General features: G+C 40.6%; 2 protein-coding genes across 3 annotated transcripts; one reads left to right on the forward strand and one right to left on the reverse strand.

Annotated features, from left to right (window-relative positions):
• Positions 1-5,921: 5,921 nt before the first annotated feature.
• On the reverse strand, positions 5,922-10,390 carry LOC126848350 (transient receptor potential channel pyrexia-like). Its single transcript, XM_050589178.1, has 9 exons — positions 9,919-10,390; positions 9,572-9,824; positions 9,205-9,407; positions 8,903-9,124; positions 8,440-8,768; positions 7,512-7,758; positions 6,811-7,101; positions 6,452-6,711; positions 5,922-6,355 (listed from the first exon to the last, which is right to left on the reverse strand). The coding sequence occupies exons 1-9, from the start codon at positions 10,303-10,305 to the stop codon at positions 6,190-6,192; spliced, it is 2,358 nt and encodes a 785-aa protein (XP_050445135.1). The 5' UTR covers positions 10,306-10,390; the 3' UTR covers positions 5,922-6,189.
• Positions 10,391-11,918: 1,528 nt separating this feature from the next.
• On the forward strand, positions 11,919-16,999 carry LOC126848997 (cysteine-rich protein 1-like). 2 transcript variants are annotated; one of them, XM_050590449.1, is made up of 4 exons: positions 12,109-12,255; positions 12,417-12,583; positions 16,442-16,594; positions 16,850-16,999. In XM_050590449.1, exons 2-4 carry the CDS (start codon positions 12,508-12,510, stop codon positions 16,891-16,893), a joined length of 273 nt encoding a protein of 90 aa, XP_050446406.1. In that variant the 5' UTR covers positions 12,109-12,255; positions 12,417-12,507; the 3' UTR covers positions 16,894-16,999. The 2 variants fall into 2 exon arrangements, with proteins under 2 accessions (XP_050446414.1, XP_050446406.1); XM_050590457.1 differs by lacking the exons at positions 12,109-12,255; positions 12,417-12,583 and adding an exon at positions 11,919-12,102.
• The last annotated feature ends 738 nt before the right edge of the window (positions 17,000-17,737 follow it).

The raw sequence follows: 17,737 nt of genomic DNA on the forward strand, positions 1-17,737 counted from the left end.
ATGTTATAACAGGAAAAAATGATATATATGTTATAACGGGATATCTACTCAAATCTTATAAAAAAATTTCCTGAAAATTCCCTGATCTTCCAGATATTTTTATTCAAAATTCCAGGCAAAAAAATATTTTAAAGATATTTGGTATAATTTCCTAAAATAAGTTTTGTTTATTGTACGTTTTGTTTATTACACGTTTTCTATTATTTTTCACTCATATAAAGAAAAGTATAGTTACAGTATAAGAGCAAAATAACTAGAGAGAATCTTTTAAAAAAATTCTCTCAGTCCTAATAAAATTCCATGAGAATCCTCTGACTTTTGCAAAAAATTTCCTAAGAATTCCAGTTTTTCTATGTTTTTTCAAGGAGACACCTTATACAACGAACTCTATATGCACTTTTGCAACAAATCTGCTCATGTCTAAATTTCGTCGCTGCATTTCGTAATCATCATTCGCGCAGTGACGGCTCCTTGCAAGAGAGAAAGAGAACGCGATTCTAGACGGCTTATCAAGTAGCTGCTATCAACGTCGTGTCAATAGGGGAGCAACTAACTCTCTTTCTCTCTCTCTTTCTCTTGGTTCTGCGATCGTGTAGAATTGTCATCCAAGTGTCATTGTCGTCATTGCCCCGGGCATTCGCGATTATTGTGGCGGTAGAATGTGGGCAATAAGGCCGTCGATGACGACGACGTAAAAGAAGCTTTCGACGTGCAACGTAATGCGGCGTAATGGCGAGGAAATTAATAGGAGCGCCGTGGCCGGACACACAGCCGGGAATCCGAGTCACACATTTTCTCCGGCCGACGCACACAGACGCGATTATCATCGGACCGTGAAAGCAGCTAGAGACCGGAGCACTTATCGTGCCCGCGATCGATTTCGAATGACGTTAATCTAAGCGCGCGCGCGCGAGAGAAAGAGAGAGTGAGAGAGATACCTAGGTAGGTAGGTGCGGAGATACCGTTGAGAAACGACGCCGCTGAAAGTTTATTATTTAATCTCCTCGTATCGCCCCGCGAGAAATCGATCGATCTCAACTATGATATTTTCTCGCGTCGCGCGTAGCCTAGTTAGACGATATTGTTTCCAACTTCCAGCATACGTTATTTATAAGATACGATATATGACCTGCTTTGCAAACTCGTCGATATTGTACGGATACTCGATGAAAAAGATGGTACTTTTAAGAGAGGAGTTTAATCAGAGAGCGTTTTGTAAAATTAATCGTCTCTTAACTGCAAGCATTATTTTCGTTTAAATGAGCCTTCAGCCAGTTGTTTACACGACGAATCGTATCGATCCCGTTTACTCGGTTGGCTTACGAGAGAGAGGGAGGCTAACGAATAATTAAACTCACGCGACGAAATTTCGCGTCGATACGATTTGCCGCGTCGAATTTGCGAGATATCGAGAAGCTGATTCTACGCTGATTCTACAAAAGTGATTCACCTTGTGTGTTTTTTTACGAGCATCCAACAGCTGTACGCGAAAAATAAATGGAGAGCGATCGGAGCACGACGAGCGCGATAACGGCGAAAATAACTTAAGCAACTAAGCAACACAAGTGCAAATTTCGAAACTTGCGAGTTTTGTAAAAGATTGGATCAAGAGGACTTACCGAATACAGGACTAAGGTCGGATCTCGTTGATGCTTTTCCTGTTGTCGCGTAACTCCCGCCGGCGAGTGCAACTTTTTCCTGCAACACACGAGATGCACGCACTTAATACTCGATGTCCTATAGGGAGAGGTGGTGTGATGAACATATTTTTTGGAAGAATATCAACGAAGAAGGATATCGCTCCAAGTGAGAGTGAGAGAGGAGATACACAATAGAGAGAACTATGAGGGGAAAGATGAGGAGGAAAATGCGCGACAAAGATGTTGTCTGACGCACCTCAGATTCGGTAAGGTCGATGAGATCGCTCTTGTCCTCGGTGAGATTCTCCGAGGACGTCTTGTCCTCCTCGCCCTCATGTTTGTAGAGCTTGATCTCGTCCTCGGTGGCGAGCTCGTCGCCGCCGTCGCCGCTGCTGCTCACGTGCGGCATTATTGCGGGCACGCGAGCGACGGCCACCGTCTTCCCGGTTGTCTCTCGTAGTCCTTTTATCGACTCGGTCGCAGCGAGAAATGGCAAGAGGCGTGTCGACTCGCGGCCACGTTCCAAGGAGATCCGCAGCTGCTGTCCCTTTTCGGCCAAACTTGAAACGATGACGACGAATTTACTCGCACTTTTAACTCGAATTCACTCTGTGTTCACACTGCGTTCGATTACGATTGTCTCTCACTGTGCGCGACCCGAGCCAATTTCACACTGCTTGCAACGCGCGTTTCGAGGCAATTCCCGTAGCACAGAAAAACCGTTCACTGTCGATTGTCGATGGCGCGACGAGGTTAGGCCGCACTGTTTGACGCGAGAAAACGACTCGCTGAAAGAAAGGATCCGGTACGCACCGAACAGCGGTGATTGCGACGCGACGCACTTGAGTCAGGAACACACTCTGCGCCGAGACAGGGCAACGTCTTACCGACGGAACGAGAGACGCACGGTTCGCGCTTTTCGCGCGCCAGTTTAATTTCCGGTCGTCGTTGCCGGAGAAAGAGAGAGAGACAGATATGCGTGGGAAGATTGCCGCAATAATCGCGCGAGGAGCGTAGGACGTAGGAGAAAAGAGACAGATATATATATATATATATAGAAGAAAAAGAGGCGGTAGACACGCACACAGAGGTAGGTATATAGAAGGCAGACCGTATTCAATGCGCCGACTTTACAGCGGAGCGAAGAGCGCGCTGTCCTTTTCGCTCGCCGTTACCGCTTCCTTCGCTTGCGTTTCTCTCTCTCCGTGGTGACGTTAGCTTGCGTACGAAAATTCTTCAATACGCGCACCGCGACAGTCCGCGCGTACTAGCGTACTCGCACGCCAGGGACGGCGGCCGCGACGTTTCGGCGAGCGCGCGATGCTGCGATTCCGCGAGCGGGACACGACGCACGACAAGTGCGACGCTATGACGTTGATGATGACGACGACGACAAGTACGGCACTGTTGTTGTTGTTGTTTTTGTTGCGAACGGTACACGCGCCGGGCGGCCATCGTGCCCGTATACGTGTTAACGAGCGACGTTTGCGAGAGATTGCGTGTGTTCCCCCCGTGCTTATATATGTATATGTGTGTGTGTGTGTGTATATATATATATATATATATGTATATATATTTATATATATACGTATATATAATTCTCTCTCTCTCACCGCGACTCCGAATGCCTCGACGCGCTCGACTTGAATACTCGGTGCCGACTGCCGGCGACGGTGAGCTCGAACGGGCGGCTCTCCCACGCGGCGACCAATCACGACGCCGGATTCACCGCGGCGGTTTCCCTCACCGACGCGCCATCTCGCTCCCCCGCGACGCCGCGCTCGGCCAGTCATGGCAGGCAAGGCGGCGAGCCGATCGTGACCGAGAGAGCCCGATCTCGCCCGATCCATTCCGGCGCCGTCTTCACTCCGACGCCACTGCGCGAATCTTGTGTTGTCGCGTTGTTATTATTGTCGTCGTCGTGTTGCGTTATTATTATTGTCGTTGATTGGAGAGAGAGAGAGAGAGGGAGGATCGCGCTTGTTCCTGTTCGACGAATGATGTTCCCGGTCATTGTCACTGTGTGATGTGTTTGCCTGCTTGAAGAATTATCTCGCATTTAATAAAAGGTAGGAAAATCCAAACGACTTTTCTTTTTGTTTATTTATTCTCGAATGACGCAGCGACCGTGAGCATGCTCGCCGCCGGTTAATTTGTTTACTCGCCAGACGTGTTGGAAACTTTCTTCTCTCGCTGCGAAAAGTCGAATCTCAATGTTCCTCTTATCGAATCGAAATTTATCGGATATGTATAGTCGTGTGTATATATTCATTGCGCGCGAAAAGATGGCGGGGTCGTGATGAATTTATTCTCGGGGCGTGAGCATTTGTGCTTCTATAAGCGCTGTATGCGAAGCCCATTAGAGCAGGTGCACGTGTAATTTCTTCATAGCGGCAGAAGAAAGCAGTAATTTATGATAATTTATGTGTCCGCTACCGCCCATTGTGCAACCAATTTCAGCGTTTAATTAATATATTCTCGAGGGGATAATTAACCCTGCTGAACAAATCCGTAATATACGTGATTTCTTATTATCTTAAGCAGTACAAAAACTTGCAGTCTGTAAAGATAGGCGTTAGAATGGAAATTGAATTTCGCGCTATTGGAAAATTTATAAATTGATTTTCTCAGAAGAAAATATATTATGTCAAAAATCAGTATTATAGGATCTCTTCTCACATAGCGTGATTTTACCGAATCATTCTTTTCTCTTTTCATTTGCGACTTGTAAAAGAATATTGTATCATACATTTCCGCGTACTTTTATTCCATAACTCGCGCGTCCGCGTTTCAAATACGTGAAAATTATGTACGAGCCGAGAGAGAAAATCCCGGATAGATGTTTTCTCTGACAAAAATCGAGAAAACACCTTCGTATTCCCGAAATTATGACGACGGTCCGAAATCGTGCTGTTGAAACGTACACAGAACCGCGGCGTACGAAGCGAATTTAATACGTCATGAAAGTCATCTAAATTCGCATCGGTGCATGAGAGTCGCTTGCACTCGCAAGTCCCTTCAAGCGAGTTTTTCCACTCCCGTTTTTTGCTCTACCGTTGTTCCCTTTTAAACCGTTGCCCAAACTAAATTTTAGCCGCATCACTGTGCGTATGTGTGCGTTTATGTATATGTGTGCGCAATCTTTTTACATTTAATAAATTTTTAATTAATCTAATCATACAAACTTTCCGAATGCAGCGAATCTATCAATATTACACGATCGTTTTTTCAAAATATTCTTACTATTTAAGCTCTTCAATCTATTTCGCTCATTGCAATTTACTCTGCACGCAATGAAATCGATTGTATCTTCATTATCGAAATATAATTTAAATGAAAACTATCTATAAATATATTTATATATATATTATCTATATATTGGCTATAATTATATATACATAATTATAGATAAAATAAAGTTTCGCAATATTTTTTACGCGAATAGGTTTTTCTTTTCCGTATCACTAATGCAGGAATTTTACATATAAAATTATCGCGGCACGCCATAAAAAATTAAAAATACCAGAAATGAGTACGGCAGCGAAATTGCACGGAGATTTTGCGGTGGGAGTTTGCTGCCGCGATACGATGTGTACCGTTGAAAAAAGCACGTATACGCTGCATTTCGCAAATATACTTATCCGGCTTCTAATTTATACTCTGCAATATTTTTCGGAGCCGGGCAATTCTCGGCCGTCGCTGCACATCGTCGGTTACTACGCGCGTCTATTTAGTAGCCGGATATATGGAGACGCAAACTCGCATACACACATGCGAAAAACTGCCGGTTAAACGCATCATGGTTTGAAAAAAAAAAAGAAAAAAAGATAAGAGAGATCTTTAATACCGGCGTATATATTCAGAGATACGGCTATATGCGTGTCGCGTTCGAGGGTCTACGACGATCTAGCCTGCATTTTACGTACTACCGTAAATATCATTAATTACCACGTAATTCAGTCTTATCGGTCATTACGCATAAATCTTGCCTCGTCGCTAATTTCAGCGAAATCTACTCGCCGAGCTCTTTATCTTTAGTGCCGCGCCGCGAAATGTATCGCGGGGCTATAAAGCGGTGGCATCTACGCGCGATCAGCTGACAATGTGGTTGGAATATAAAAATTTAGTGTATTTAAATCCCGAGCGGATTCAAATTCATTTAAAAATAATCGATGGAATGCGTGGAAATAAAACGCGATTCTGCCGCTTGCGGTTGCGGAAACGCCAACCAGTTTCGTGGTGACATCTGTACGACATTTCCGGGTGTCTCTCTGTTGGATCTCTTTATGCAGCTGAAAAGGCAAAGTGGATCACTGACTTACCGTTATGTTTCGATGTTACATACACATAATCGCGTTTCGCTCTTTTATTTATTTATTTTTTTTTTTGTTATTCTTCTGTTGTTGTAAAAAAGCACTCGTTATATATTGTACCGGCAATGTAAAGCGTGATTCTTCATCACATTCGATTTCATGATTATAATAATGCCGCTGTCAGATTAATACACGTTTGTTACACTCATGAATAATTGCAATGTTGTAAATGTACGCTATAAGTTTATGGTCTTTCTTTTGAATCCGCGCCGTTTTGACGGTTTCCTTCGATTCCTTAAATTGCGATAACAATTTATTTTCAATTCTCGGATTTGTTCCTCTAAATTGGATAATATGGAAGTCAGCTTCGTGTCGCCAATCTCTACATTTTTACCTGTCAAGCTAAAAAAATATGTCATTTCATTAGCGAGATTTACTTTCAATTTTTCATATTAGAAATACGAGAGAATATACTTTTATCAATTGCGTAATACATACTTATTATTCTTGGTGGCTAACAGAAATAAAGCTTCTATTAGATCGGCAGCAATCTTGGGAGGCGATTCCGTGAGATGACTCACGTGATGAAAATAATTTTCATGCGAGAAGAGTGTAATTTTTGTGGGAATGTCGCGTCTAGAGTGTAGAAGCATTCTTAAGCGAGGATGTAGCCAATTGCCGCGAAAGATTCGGTGTGACGTCACCCTCTCCAAATGCGCGACGAACTCCGCTTGTTTCAATAATCGGCGTATATGACCCTGATATGACAACGGCAATGTATTTTTTTTTTTTTTTAAGTAAAAAAGTATAGAAAAGAGAGAAGGAGAGAGATTTTGGTTCCTAAATTCTATTCGTACCTCTTTCTCAAGTCCTTGAATGTCGTTGACCGCCAGACCGATCATGAGGTTGATTAAAACGATACTGGCGAGCACAGTAAAGACGAAGAATACGATTCTGCTTGTGATCGGTAGGAAGGCACTCTTGCCATTCTCGACGGTGAACAGTTCCTCGTACTCGTATTCACCCATCATCATTACCACGGTCCTCACGACGGCTCTCCAGAAATCGCGAAACTGGTCGTTCCCGTGGAACAAAACGGCGAAGCTCAACGCGAATCCGACAATCAGGTAGCCGAACGCCAGGAGAACCTGAAAGGGAGTAAAAAGCTCCGGATGCACGTCGTTATAATCGCGAGGGTGCTGCAAGGGGATGTCGATGGGATGCGTATCGTCGACGCGCCGCGACTTTTAGAGTCCGCACATTCGTCTCCTCTCTGTTTTTTTTCCCGTGCTCGTGGCTGAAGAGAGAAGAACTCGTCATAGGAAGCGCGAACGATAGAATCCGGAGATCAACGGTTATGCACAAAAATACGAATCACGCGGTTATATATTACACGTATTATTCTGTGTTTATATAATAAATCAGCTTGCGCGATAACATTAGAAGTAAATAATTTTGATAAATTTTTCGTAAAAATATAAATCTAATCGTATTAGTTTTTATTCCGCGGAATATGGAAAGTAATGCACTGGCTACTTCTGTCAGCTATTTCGCTAACCTTCAGAATGTTCTTCAACACCGTGGAGAACATGAGCGCGTAATATCCCCACATTGGAACTCGACCGATTAACAGCATCATTTGCATCCAGCTAAGCAAGATTGCGATGCTGATGGAATGCAACACCCAGTGATGTGACTCAATTTCATCCTTCGAACTCTTCGCGAACTCTCCTGCTATTGACGTTATTAAAGATAGTATAGCGCATATGAACGATAACCATGTTTCGAATTGTCTCAAGTAATGTCTGAAATGTTCGAAAACATATAATTGAATATAAATTAAACATTCGAAAATTTAGAGAAAAGATATCAAAATCGATGTACGATTTTATCTTTAAACTCTAGTTGAAAGTGTAAAATAAAAATTTATACTTACAGATATTTTTATTAGAGACACGATTTTGATAATGACATTTCAAATTATTTTTGATAATGACGTTTCAAATTATTTTTGTTTTTTAAAATAATTTTTTGAAAAGCAAACAAAAATTGAAATCTGAGAAATATATTACTAAATACTGAAAATTATAATTGTAAAAATCATATAATAAAAAGATAAATATAAAATAAATTTAAAAATGAACATATAGAACAACAAAGTTATTAAAGAGGATATTATTATCACTATTTAGAATATATAATTCATACAAAGTAAATCACAAAAAAAATAAAACTTTTAAAATTTCTTTTTGAATTAAAAAAATTCTCGGTTTAGCCAAGAATTAATTAGTTAGCCGTTTAATATTTTTAAACAAGCTGGTTGAACGAACAATAAGTGCAAAAATATGAATTTGTATATAAATAAACTAAATGAATCAAGCTTATATCAGTTTTAATAAAGTCCAGTGCTTATAATTGCTGAGAAATATGTCGATTTTAACATACCTTTTCTCTAGCAAATTTTAATTATTTGGACGCATATTTACTTGGGCTCTAATAAAACTTGAATCATATTGTGAAACAACAAAAAACAGGAACAGATTGCGAGGATTCTTCTAGTCACTACGTGGTCACTATCGTCCCGTACAAACATTATGGCGTAGATCGAGAGGGAAATGACGAAAAACAAGTGTACGAGCATAAGAAAGAAAAAGAATATTCTTAATCTCGTCCACTTCAATCTGAGGAACGTCTCCACAAGTGGATGCTGTAATATCGCCAGTTGCGTTATGTCCGAAGCCGCGGCTATAACAGCCGTGACTACTGCCATTTGCATCTGGTGTTTCGGAGCCAATATACCAAAGTCGACAGTGATCTTTAACAGAAACCATTCACACACATACACATCAGAATTTAGTAATGACAATATATTAAGTAAGAACGGGGGTAGTATATCTACGTATAATTGCTCATTATCCGCATAAGAGTCCAACGTAAAGCAATTCTTACATTATCGTATGTTTCTTGAGGAGAATTATTGGTCGTTCGTACGCAAGAATCCAGAATTTCCGTTATAAAGGCCAATGGTCGCGGGATGTGAGCGAATATGGCATCAACGACGGTGATGCCGGTCTTCGTCGTCGCGGCTAAGTTAGCTCCGTGGTCGAGCAAGATTCGTACGCATTCGCGATGGCCCCGATAAGCTGCTCTATGAAGAGCCGTTCGATTGATCTATGAGGAGAAGCGAAGTATCATCTCGGTACAATTTCGTTTATTATTTTCAAAGCGAGGAAGCGTCCGATAAAACCAACCTGATCGCGAGTGTCAATGTTATGAGGCAGCATTGCCTCGAGTAAGACCATCAGCGTCTCCGTGCTGCCCGTACTCGCGACAATATGAAGCGGCGTGCTTCCGGAACTCTTGCACTTATACATCGGCCACGCGCCGTTCGACAATAATACCTCCGTCGCTTCTGCGCTGCCCAACATCGCCGCGTGATGCAACGCCGTGGTACCTGGCGGAGTTGAGCGTGATTGTAAACTCGAATAATAGAGATACAAATGTGTGACATTGTCGGGAGATTTTTTTTCAGCGCTGACGAATTTGCAGTCGAGCTGTACAACCGCGACGATGACACAGCGCGATTCTATTACGTAATGCTTGATTGATCAATAATACCCGTGTCGGGATGAATAATGTTGACGAACACCTTCGCGGCGACTAGAATCTTGACAATCTCCACGAACTTAGTCATCTCCTTGAGGTCATCGCGATTCACCGCGCTTCCCGCCAAGAGCAGCGGAGTGATGAGACGCTCGTCCTTAACATTTACATTCGCGCCGTGTTTCACCAAAATGCTCACGACGTCGGCATGATTATTCTTTACCGCCTGGTGTAAGGGTGTCCTTCCCCAGCACATGGGCGACGGTAACTGAAACGACGAAAGGGAAGAAAGGCGAGAAAAAAATTTTTTTTTTTCTTCAAATTGAACTAAAAAAAATTTCGATCGTTCTCGCGATACGAACTTTTCTTCCGACGAAACAAGATTTTGTCAGTGAAGTGTATGGGATACCCTTGGTGCACGAATAGACCCCGATTTTGGCGTCGATATATCCTCCTCGTCGGAGAAGCCACTCCGTCACATCAACGTTGCCGCGATGCGCCGCATAGTAAAGAGCGCTTCTACCAATTTTATCCACGTCGTTTACATGAGCACCTTTTTCATAGAGTCGATCCAACAGATCTATTCTCCCTTGCCACGCGGCCACCTGCAGGGCCGTCACTTGGAGAGTACCCACCGGATGAATGTATTTATTTTGACTGTCGCGCGTCAAAATCTCGCTCGCCCGATTGAACTCGCCGTTCTCGATCGCCAACACGAGCGCGACGTGATCCGGATCGCATTCCTTCATGTCTTTCTGCGTGCCGACGGTACAAATTAATCACGAACCCGCGCGATTCCCATAACGCTCGCGAGCGACTGGCGCACGATGCGCGCAATTAACGCCGGCATCTAATCGCTATCAAGCGGATGTGGCACGCGAAGCGGATGTGGTCGGGCTCCTTATTTCGGCGCGATCCTGTTTTACTATCGCTTTAATTCGCGCATATTCCATAGTTCCTCTTGGCTCGTAAATAATCTAATTGATATAATTACACTCCGAGATGTATCTGATGTTTTTTTCCCTATGTTTACACAGCCGCTATTACCGGATAAGATCTTGTATTCTATTCTAGCGCGCGCGTACAGCATGCGCACGGTATCGTATTGCATCGCGGAAGAGTAAAGATTGCAACGTTGAATGTTGGATTTTTACAGCGGCGAATAACTCGCGGCTCCGGATACTTGTATAATCTCGTTAAAATAAATTCCCAAATTTTCAGCAAAATTTTCCACATCGCCCTTCCGGTTACGCGGGCGTAGCTACGCCGTGTCTCCTCCCCCGACCCAAATTCCGATAATTAATTAATTTCGTGGATATCGCGTTGCAGTTTTATGAGTAAATACCTTCGAAGCGAGTGCATTCCGCTGTTCGATACCTCTCGATACCTCCTGTTCCGTTATATTCGCGCGTAACGAACTATCGATCTGAATACTCGTGAACCTGCGTTGCGTCGCGCGGTTTTGATATCAAATTTGTTCACAATAGAGCTAACGGGATTACTCTGTAGCGTGATAGAAGAAAGGAACGAACGCATCGAACGAAGCCAACCTCGAGTTCCGTCCGTTACTAGTTTAGTATCTAATACACGTACAGAGTGTCCTGGATTCTCCACATATTTTTTTCTACTGGTTTTTCGATCAACTTAGAGTCGAGTTTACGTAATATTACATATAAAAGCTATTTCGATATATTTCTTAAGCAACCATTTTTTTTTTTATTGAATAAAGAATCCGTAGATGACAGAGAAGATGAATGAATGAGATTTATTATAATCTTATTAGAATGTAATCTTCTGAAATATGCTTGATTACAAAATGAAAAGCAAAAAAGAGAAGGAAGTAATAAATAAAAGATATATATTATTTAGCAATTTACATTTTATATACAGAATGTCTAGTAAATGAAAGAACACAAAAATAAAAAAAAATTGATCTTATTTGATTATTTATACACTATTTTCTCAATATTGATATAATTATAAATCGTATACAGAGAATATAATTTGATATAAAATTTAGATTAAATAATTTATAATTGATGTTTGGAGCAAACAAAAGCCAATAAATGAATTAGTAATTTTTATTATAATTCCATATTGAGGAAGCAACGTTGTAGAGAGCTGCAGAAAAATTCTATCGAGATGAAGTTTATTAATGCCAGCTGCTAAAAAATTCCATGAAGCATACGGGGTATCCAAAACATCCTGTATATATACGCATGGACGCGCGTAGATGTTCGCATACGGAATTGCATAAGGACGCGGGCACAGGTAACATTTGCTCTACCGCTTAAAACACACGCGGCCACGGCCGGGACTCTCGATTTGTGCAGCCGTTAGCCTTAACACACGTTCACACGCTCAATCAACTGGAGAGAGCGTCGCATTACCTTGCCGGGCCTCTCAGGGCCAGTACGCGTCTGGCCACGCCGCTGAGAGCATCCTTCCGTTGGTTAGGCGCATAGTCTTGTCTAGTCTTGTGCTAGAAACCGGTACACGTAACGAGATGCCGAATTGCCCAAAGTGCGACAAACCCGTGTACTTCGGTAAGATGACATTTGTATTATTGCGACAATTATATTATTGCCAAGATGTCGAAACTGATATAATTTTCAAGTCGAAAATTTGTGTCAACTGTCAACAAGAACGAAGATCATTTCGTAGCATCGAGAAATCTGATCTTGATGTAATTATATCGAGTAAGCCTTTATTTAATATAAATATAATATGACTCTTATGATGTGGTCCTATATATTCCAGCTATTTTCTTTTATCATTTGCTTCTCTCTTTTCAAGAGTGGAAAAGTGAAAAAATTGAAAGCGGCATAATTTTATTTGTAAAAATTTTTCTTCATTACAGTTTTTTCGTCATAATCGCCATTATATAATAAGTTATTGTACCGATCATTTATATAATTAGCGAGGAGAAGATTATTGAATATCTCATATTGATGAATATGATAATCGCAATTTACGACTTTGTAAGCTGTGTGCGTCGCATGATGGAAAAGTTTAGAGCAATTAAAAGTACGTAGAGAATATATTGCATAAATTTTATCTGACATAACTACATATATATGCATATACATATATAAAATTTATCACACATTATTATTATCTTCTTTCCAAAAGATATAGTAGGAATCATATTTGATATAAACGAAACATAATATTGCAAAAAGTTAATGACTTAATTTGCATTCGTGCTATTTATATTTTATTTTATATAACATTTTTTTTTCTTAAAGAGAGAGGGGAAGAGAGAGAGAGAGAGAGAGAGAGAGAGAGAGAGAGAGATCAATACAATATAAAATACAATACATAAATGTATGATATAAAATATTCTTTTCTTTTTTTCTCTCCCTCTTTTTTTCTCTCTATCTATCTGTTTATCTCCGTATGTATGTTTGAATTCATAAGATTTAAGCAATAGAAAAAAAAGGATAGAATATCAGACGAACGTAAATATTCGAAATGGTAAGCGTACGGTGACGACATCAATGATATCATTAAATGACCTCGGAATCCACTTCAAATATTATGTCAGACCGTTTCATTGTATTCAAGATTCGAATTTACTACAAGTAGAGTGTGAATGGATAATCCAATCGAGAATAAACTCAATCCGTTGTAATAGAGGCTACACCTGGTGCGAGGGATTTACATGAGATTAAGTTCATGGCGTGACGTTTTGCTGTCGTTTCGTAACGAGTGATTTTTGCGCAGCAAAAGTCGATGCGCGATTACGAAACTTACGATTCGTCTTTTGCATTCTGAAAATTGAACGACCGTTATCGACGATGATTTTCGAAAATGAGGAAATGACGGCCTCGAAACCTCCTTTAAACGCACCACGTGATATTGCATCGTAGCTTGTACCGTAATTAGTAGTCGGCGAAACGCTGCTCGTGTGATAACGTTATCTATTAGCCGAGTGTGCACTTTGAAACGCGCATCACGCATAGTAGTTTTGTCCAGCCACAGATAAATAATAAACGGACAGTTATTGCGCGCATTCACCTACAAAGTCCAAGGTTTCCTTCTTTAGATCCCAGAATTGATGCATTCGTAAAGAAGTCGATATACATATATTTTCGATGCGTCTTCGTTTCGATGATAAACAAGGACACGAATTCGAAAGTTCACTCGTGTCAGTTTCGCGTTTAGACGTGCATTTTTAATCTTTTTTTTTGTGAAAACTTTTTTAAAATCCTCGTTGATACTAACTACATTTTTCACGCAAATGAACGTGCGAAACGAATATCACAACGGCGAGTTGAAAAAAAAGGGATATTCCTTTTCCGTGTAAAACGTTCGAAAACAAATGTCAGTCGTTGGAATTTTTTCACACCCACAGTGTTGAATTATATATTGCGTGCATATTTACATTTATCAAATATATAAGTTCTTTCGTATGCAAAATTTTACATACGTCGCTGAGAAAAAAAATGAAAATTATATATATATATATAATTTTCATTTTTTTCTCAGAAACGTATGTAAAATTTATATGTATGTATAGAGTGTATGCTAATTCAAAAAGAGAAACGGAAAAAAAGGAGAAATCGTGACGCGAAATGCGACGGAAGGATAAGAGCAAAGAAGCTGCATTCGGGCAAAGTGCAACACACAACGATAAACTGTCCAGCCGTGAGGACAACACAAAAGAGACGCGGTCGGTACATCGCCTGCGCGCGGGCGCAAGTACTAATAAGAACAACACAGACGCAGCACGAAACAGGTTGCAGAAGAATAGCTAGGTCTCGTGATACGAAAAGGTAGAAGAAGAGAACCCGTGAAGAGAGAGGTACTCGGTCGGGGTTTCCCGCCGCAATCCCCGCTGTCGTTGAGAAGGAGAAGGGACCGGCGTGATGCGAGATCTCCGAGAGGTTTTCTGGGGTACTTCGAAGGGAAGAGGCACTACGCGGGGAAAGGGTGGGGGAGGTATGATGGTTGCGGACGGCGGTTTGAAAAGAAGCGAGCGTGGGCGAGGATCGCGGTGAAGGCGAGGGAGACGGTCTAGTCTCGGTCGACGAGATCGGAAGGGAGAGAAAGAACGACGCGACGTAAGGGCCGTGGTTGAAGAGAGAATGACGTTCCGAGGGAACCTATGCAATCAGCATAGCGGCGGCCGATTGTTTAGTTCCCTGGGCGCAACGATCCGCGCTCACGGCACTGTCTCTGCCTTTTCGCGCGCGGCGAATGTGCCGCTGACGATTATGCACCCGCTTCTCCGTCGCCAGATAATTAGGAGTTAATTAACTAATGGCCCTTTATGCACGCACCCTTCTTCCCCGCGATACACATCGCGCGTGTTTTCTCTCTCTCTCTCTCTCTCTCTCTCTCTCTCTCTCTCTCTCGATTTTCCGCGTTTCTCTCCTCCAGCCGTACGTTATTCCTCATCCTCCGCTGCATTTCGCGCTTTTACCGATGCATCCTTTCCTTCTCTCCGATGCGCACCCATATTGCACTCTCGTCTCGTCATTTTCCAATTTCCCTCGCTGGCGCCACCGCCCTTTGTGCTCCTTCTTAGACACGGTGGAGCGTTTGAATGCAACCACCAACCCGCTGCGGTTTTCTCTTGCCTCTTTTTTTCTTTTTTTTTTTGTCTCCCTCGCGAGGTTTGATACGCCCTAATGGCGTGATACGTCGCCGCGGAGGAAAGAAAAATCAGTCTTCGGCTTTCGTCGAATCTTTTGTCGAGTTACCGGATATATACGAGCATATTCATGAATAAGGGTATTAGAAGACAATGAAACGTCAACTCGTAAGCTAAAACGGAATTCGTAAGCTAAAGCGGAAAATCGCGAAAATTGTTCCGCAACAAATCGTATTATAAGCGGAGACTTATCTATATTGATGTTATGTCTATAATAATTGAATCTTATATACAATTTATTATCTAGATAACTATGAAGAATTACCGAATAGCAATATTTATTCTATTTAAAGAGAATGCACGTGATCAATTATTGTCTTTACAAATATTTAATATTGATAATCCAGAATAAATTTAGGATTAAAAATATATAGAACACGCAACGTAAATAACAAAAGATGTTTTAATATCTCAAAACTACACCGTATAAAATTTTCAGTGTCCCAAGAAATATAATCTGAATAATTCTTCTCTATCACTTCATTTTTCTTTTCAACAGCCCTATCATAACGAGGATGACGAACCTTTCGTATGCACATCCCGATGCAAATTTCCGTAGATGCATCTGGGAGTTAACTGAACTGAGGTGCACGTATAATGTGACTCGCATACAAGGGAGATTTAGATATTTTTTGGAATCTACAGACGACGCGAAATCCTTTGTGGAATACGCTCGCACAATGTTCCGCGTTCGCGCCTTTAATAAATAACACACACCGATTGATTCTCTCGAGACTTTGGCATTGGATTTTCTAATTACGAAATTGCTAATGGAAAGGTTCACGCCACCCATTTCTCATTCTCACCATCCACGATTCAGACGATGTGTTCAATTCACTTGGGGCTTTGGACTTCACTGGAAATAAACGATATAATACTGTTTTGATTAAATTTTTTTATTAAATGTTAATATTCTTATCTTTCAGATCTCACATATTTTATACATTTTTTTTCCTGATATTGCAAATATATCAATCAAGCAATAAAATCGCTCAATATATATTCCATCATCTTTTGTCATTAACATGTGTGCCCATTAATTTCTGTTTCCTTCACAGTGATTACTCTCGCGTTGGCAAACGCTCTTGAGGAGTGATACGCTAATGCGGTTTTCGCATTAGTGTAGGAAGATAAAATTTAATATGGAAAGCGCGGCCAGTTCCACCGCGGTGAACCGCCTTTTACGTTACACCGAAACGCGCGTTAACATTCATCTTGTGTTGCAGCCGAGAGGAAGACATCCTTAGGCAAAGATTGGCACGGTTCGTGTTTACGCTGCGAGAAATGCAATAAGACCCTAACACCCGGAGGTCATGCCGAGCACGAAGGGAAACCCTACTGCAATCACCCTTGCTATGCAGCCCTGTTCGGTCCAGGAGGTAAATGGAAAGCTTCGTCTCGGCTTGAGCGCGTTGCGCTTCGTTTCCCCTAAAACTGCTTCATATTCAAAACCCTTCGCAGAATGTCGTCGTGTCCTCTACACTTAATATATTAAATTAATATGTATCTCTCTCATCCTTATTCCATTCGTTTATATGCACATTTCGTCGCACTTCAGTGTTTCCTAATTAAGTTCTTTTACTGCTTGTGATATCAAGAAGATCCATCTAATGAAGCATAACGAATCATTACAGGTTTTGGACGTGGCGGTGCTGAAAGTTACATTTACAATAAATAATGCAGTAAATATAAAGGGAATAATATTTTTTGTTTAAGTTAAGATACACAATATTGTACAATTTTGAACGCAAGAAGTGCGGTTAAATATAAGATAATTTTATTATCTTATATTTAGTAGTGACTATTCCGCTTATTATTTATATATACGTAAATCTCTATTTTCTAGAAGATATGTTTTGAGAATTTGTATGTGTTATTGAATATATCGTATAAGGTATATTCAACGTATGTGGATTATTAAATATATATAATATTATATATAAGAAAAAGAAATCTATTTTGTATTTATATATAAATTCTTATCTATACACATTCTCAATTAAAATACCCTACAGCGATAATACAGATAGAACATACATATGCTCTGTGATTTACTAGGCTGTATGACGTCGATAAAGGAGAGACATACATTTACAACTAAAGATGCGTTGCCATCAGAAACGAGAAAGACTGAAAATAGACTGAAAATAGAATTTTCATAAAAATAGATTTGCATATTTAATATAAAATTTTACTGTCTTTCATAATTAAACTATGAGAAAATTTTTTTTTATTTTTATTTCTTGCTTATTATTCATATTTTCTGCATTGGTATTTATATGATTGTAAACAGATGTCGCTAATTGTATCTCTTCTCATCTCTTCAAATATTTAATTAGTTTTTATATTATAGTTTTTAAAGATAGAAATATCGAACCCGATATATGTGTGAATCAAAACGATATCTTCATACGCATTATAAATAATTAAAAGGTGTATAAAAGTATGCATTCATATTTTTATTGTTTTTATTTTATCTATAGTAGCTATCATAATTTTATTATACCTAATACAATCTTGTG

This window comes from Cataglyphis hispanica, chromosome 1 (genome assembly GCF_021464435.1).
Source record: "Cataglyphis hispanica isolate Lineage 1 chromosome 1, ULB_Chis1_1.0, whole genome shotgun sequence".
Taxonomy (NCBI): domain Eukaryota; kingdom Metazoa; phylum Arthropoda; class Insecta; order Hymenoptera; family Formicidae; genus Cataglyphis; species Cataglyphis hispanica.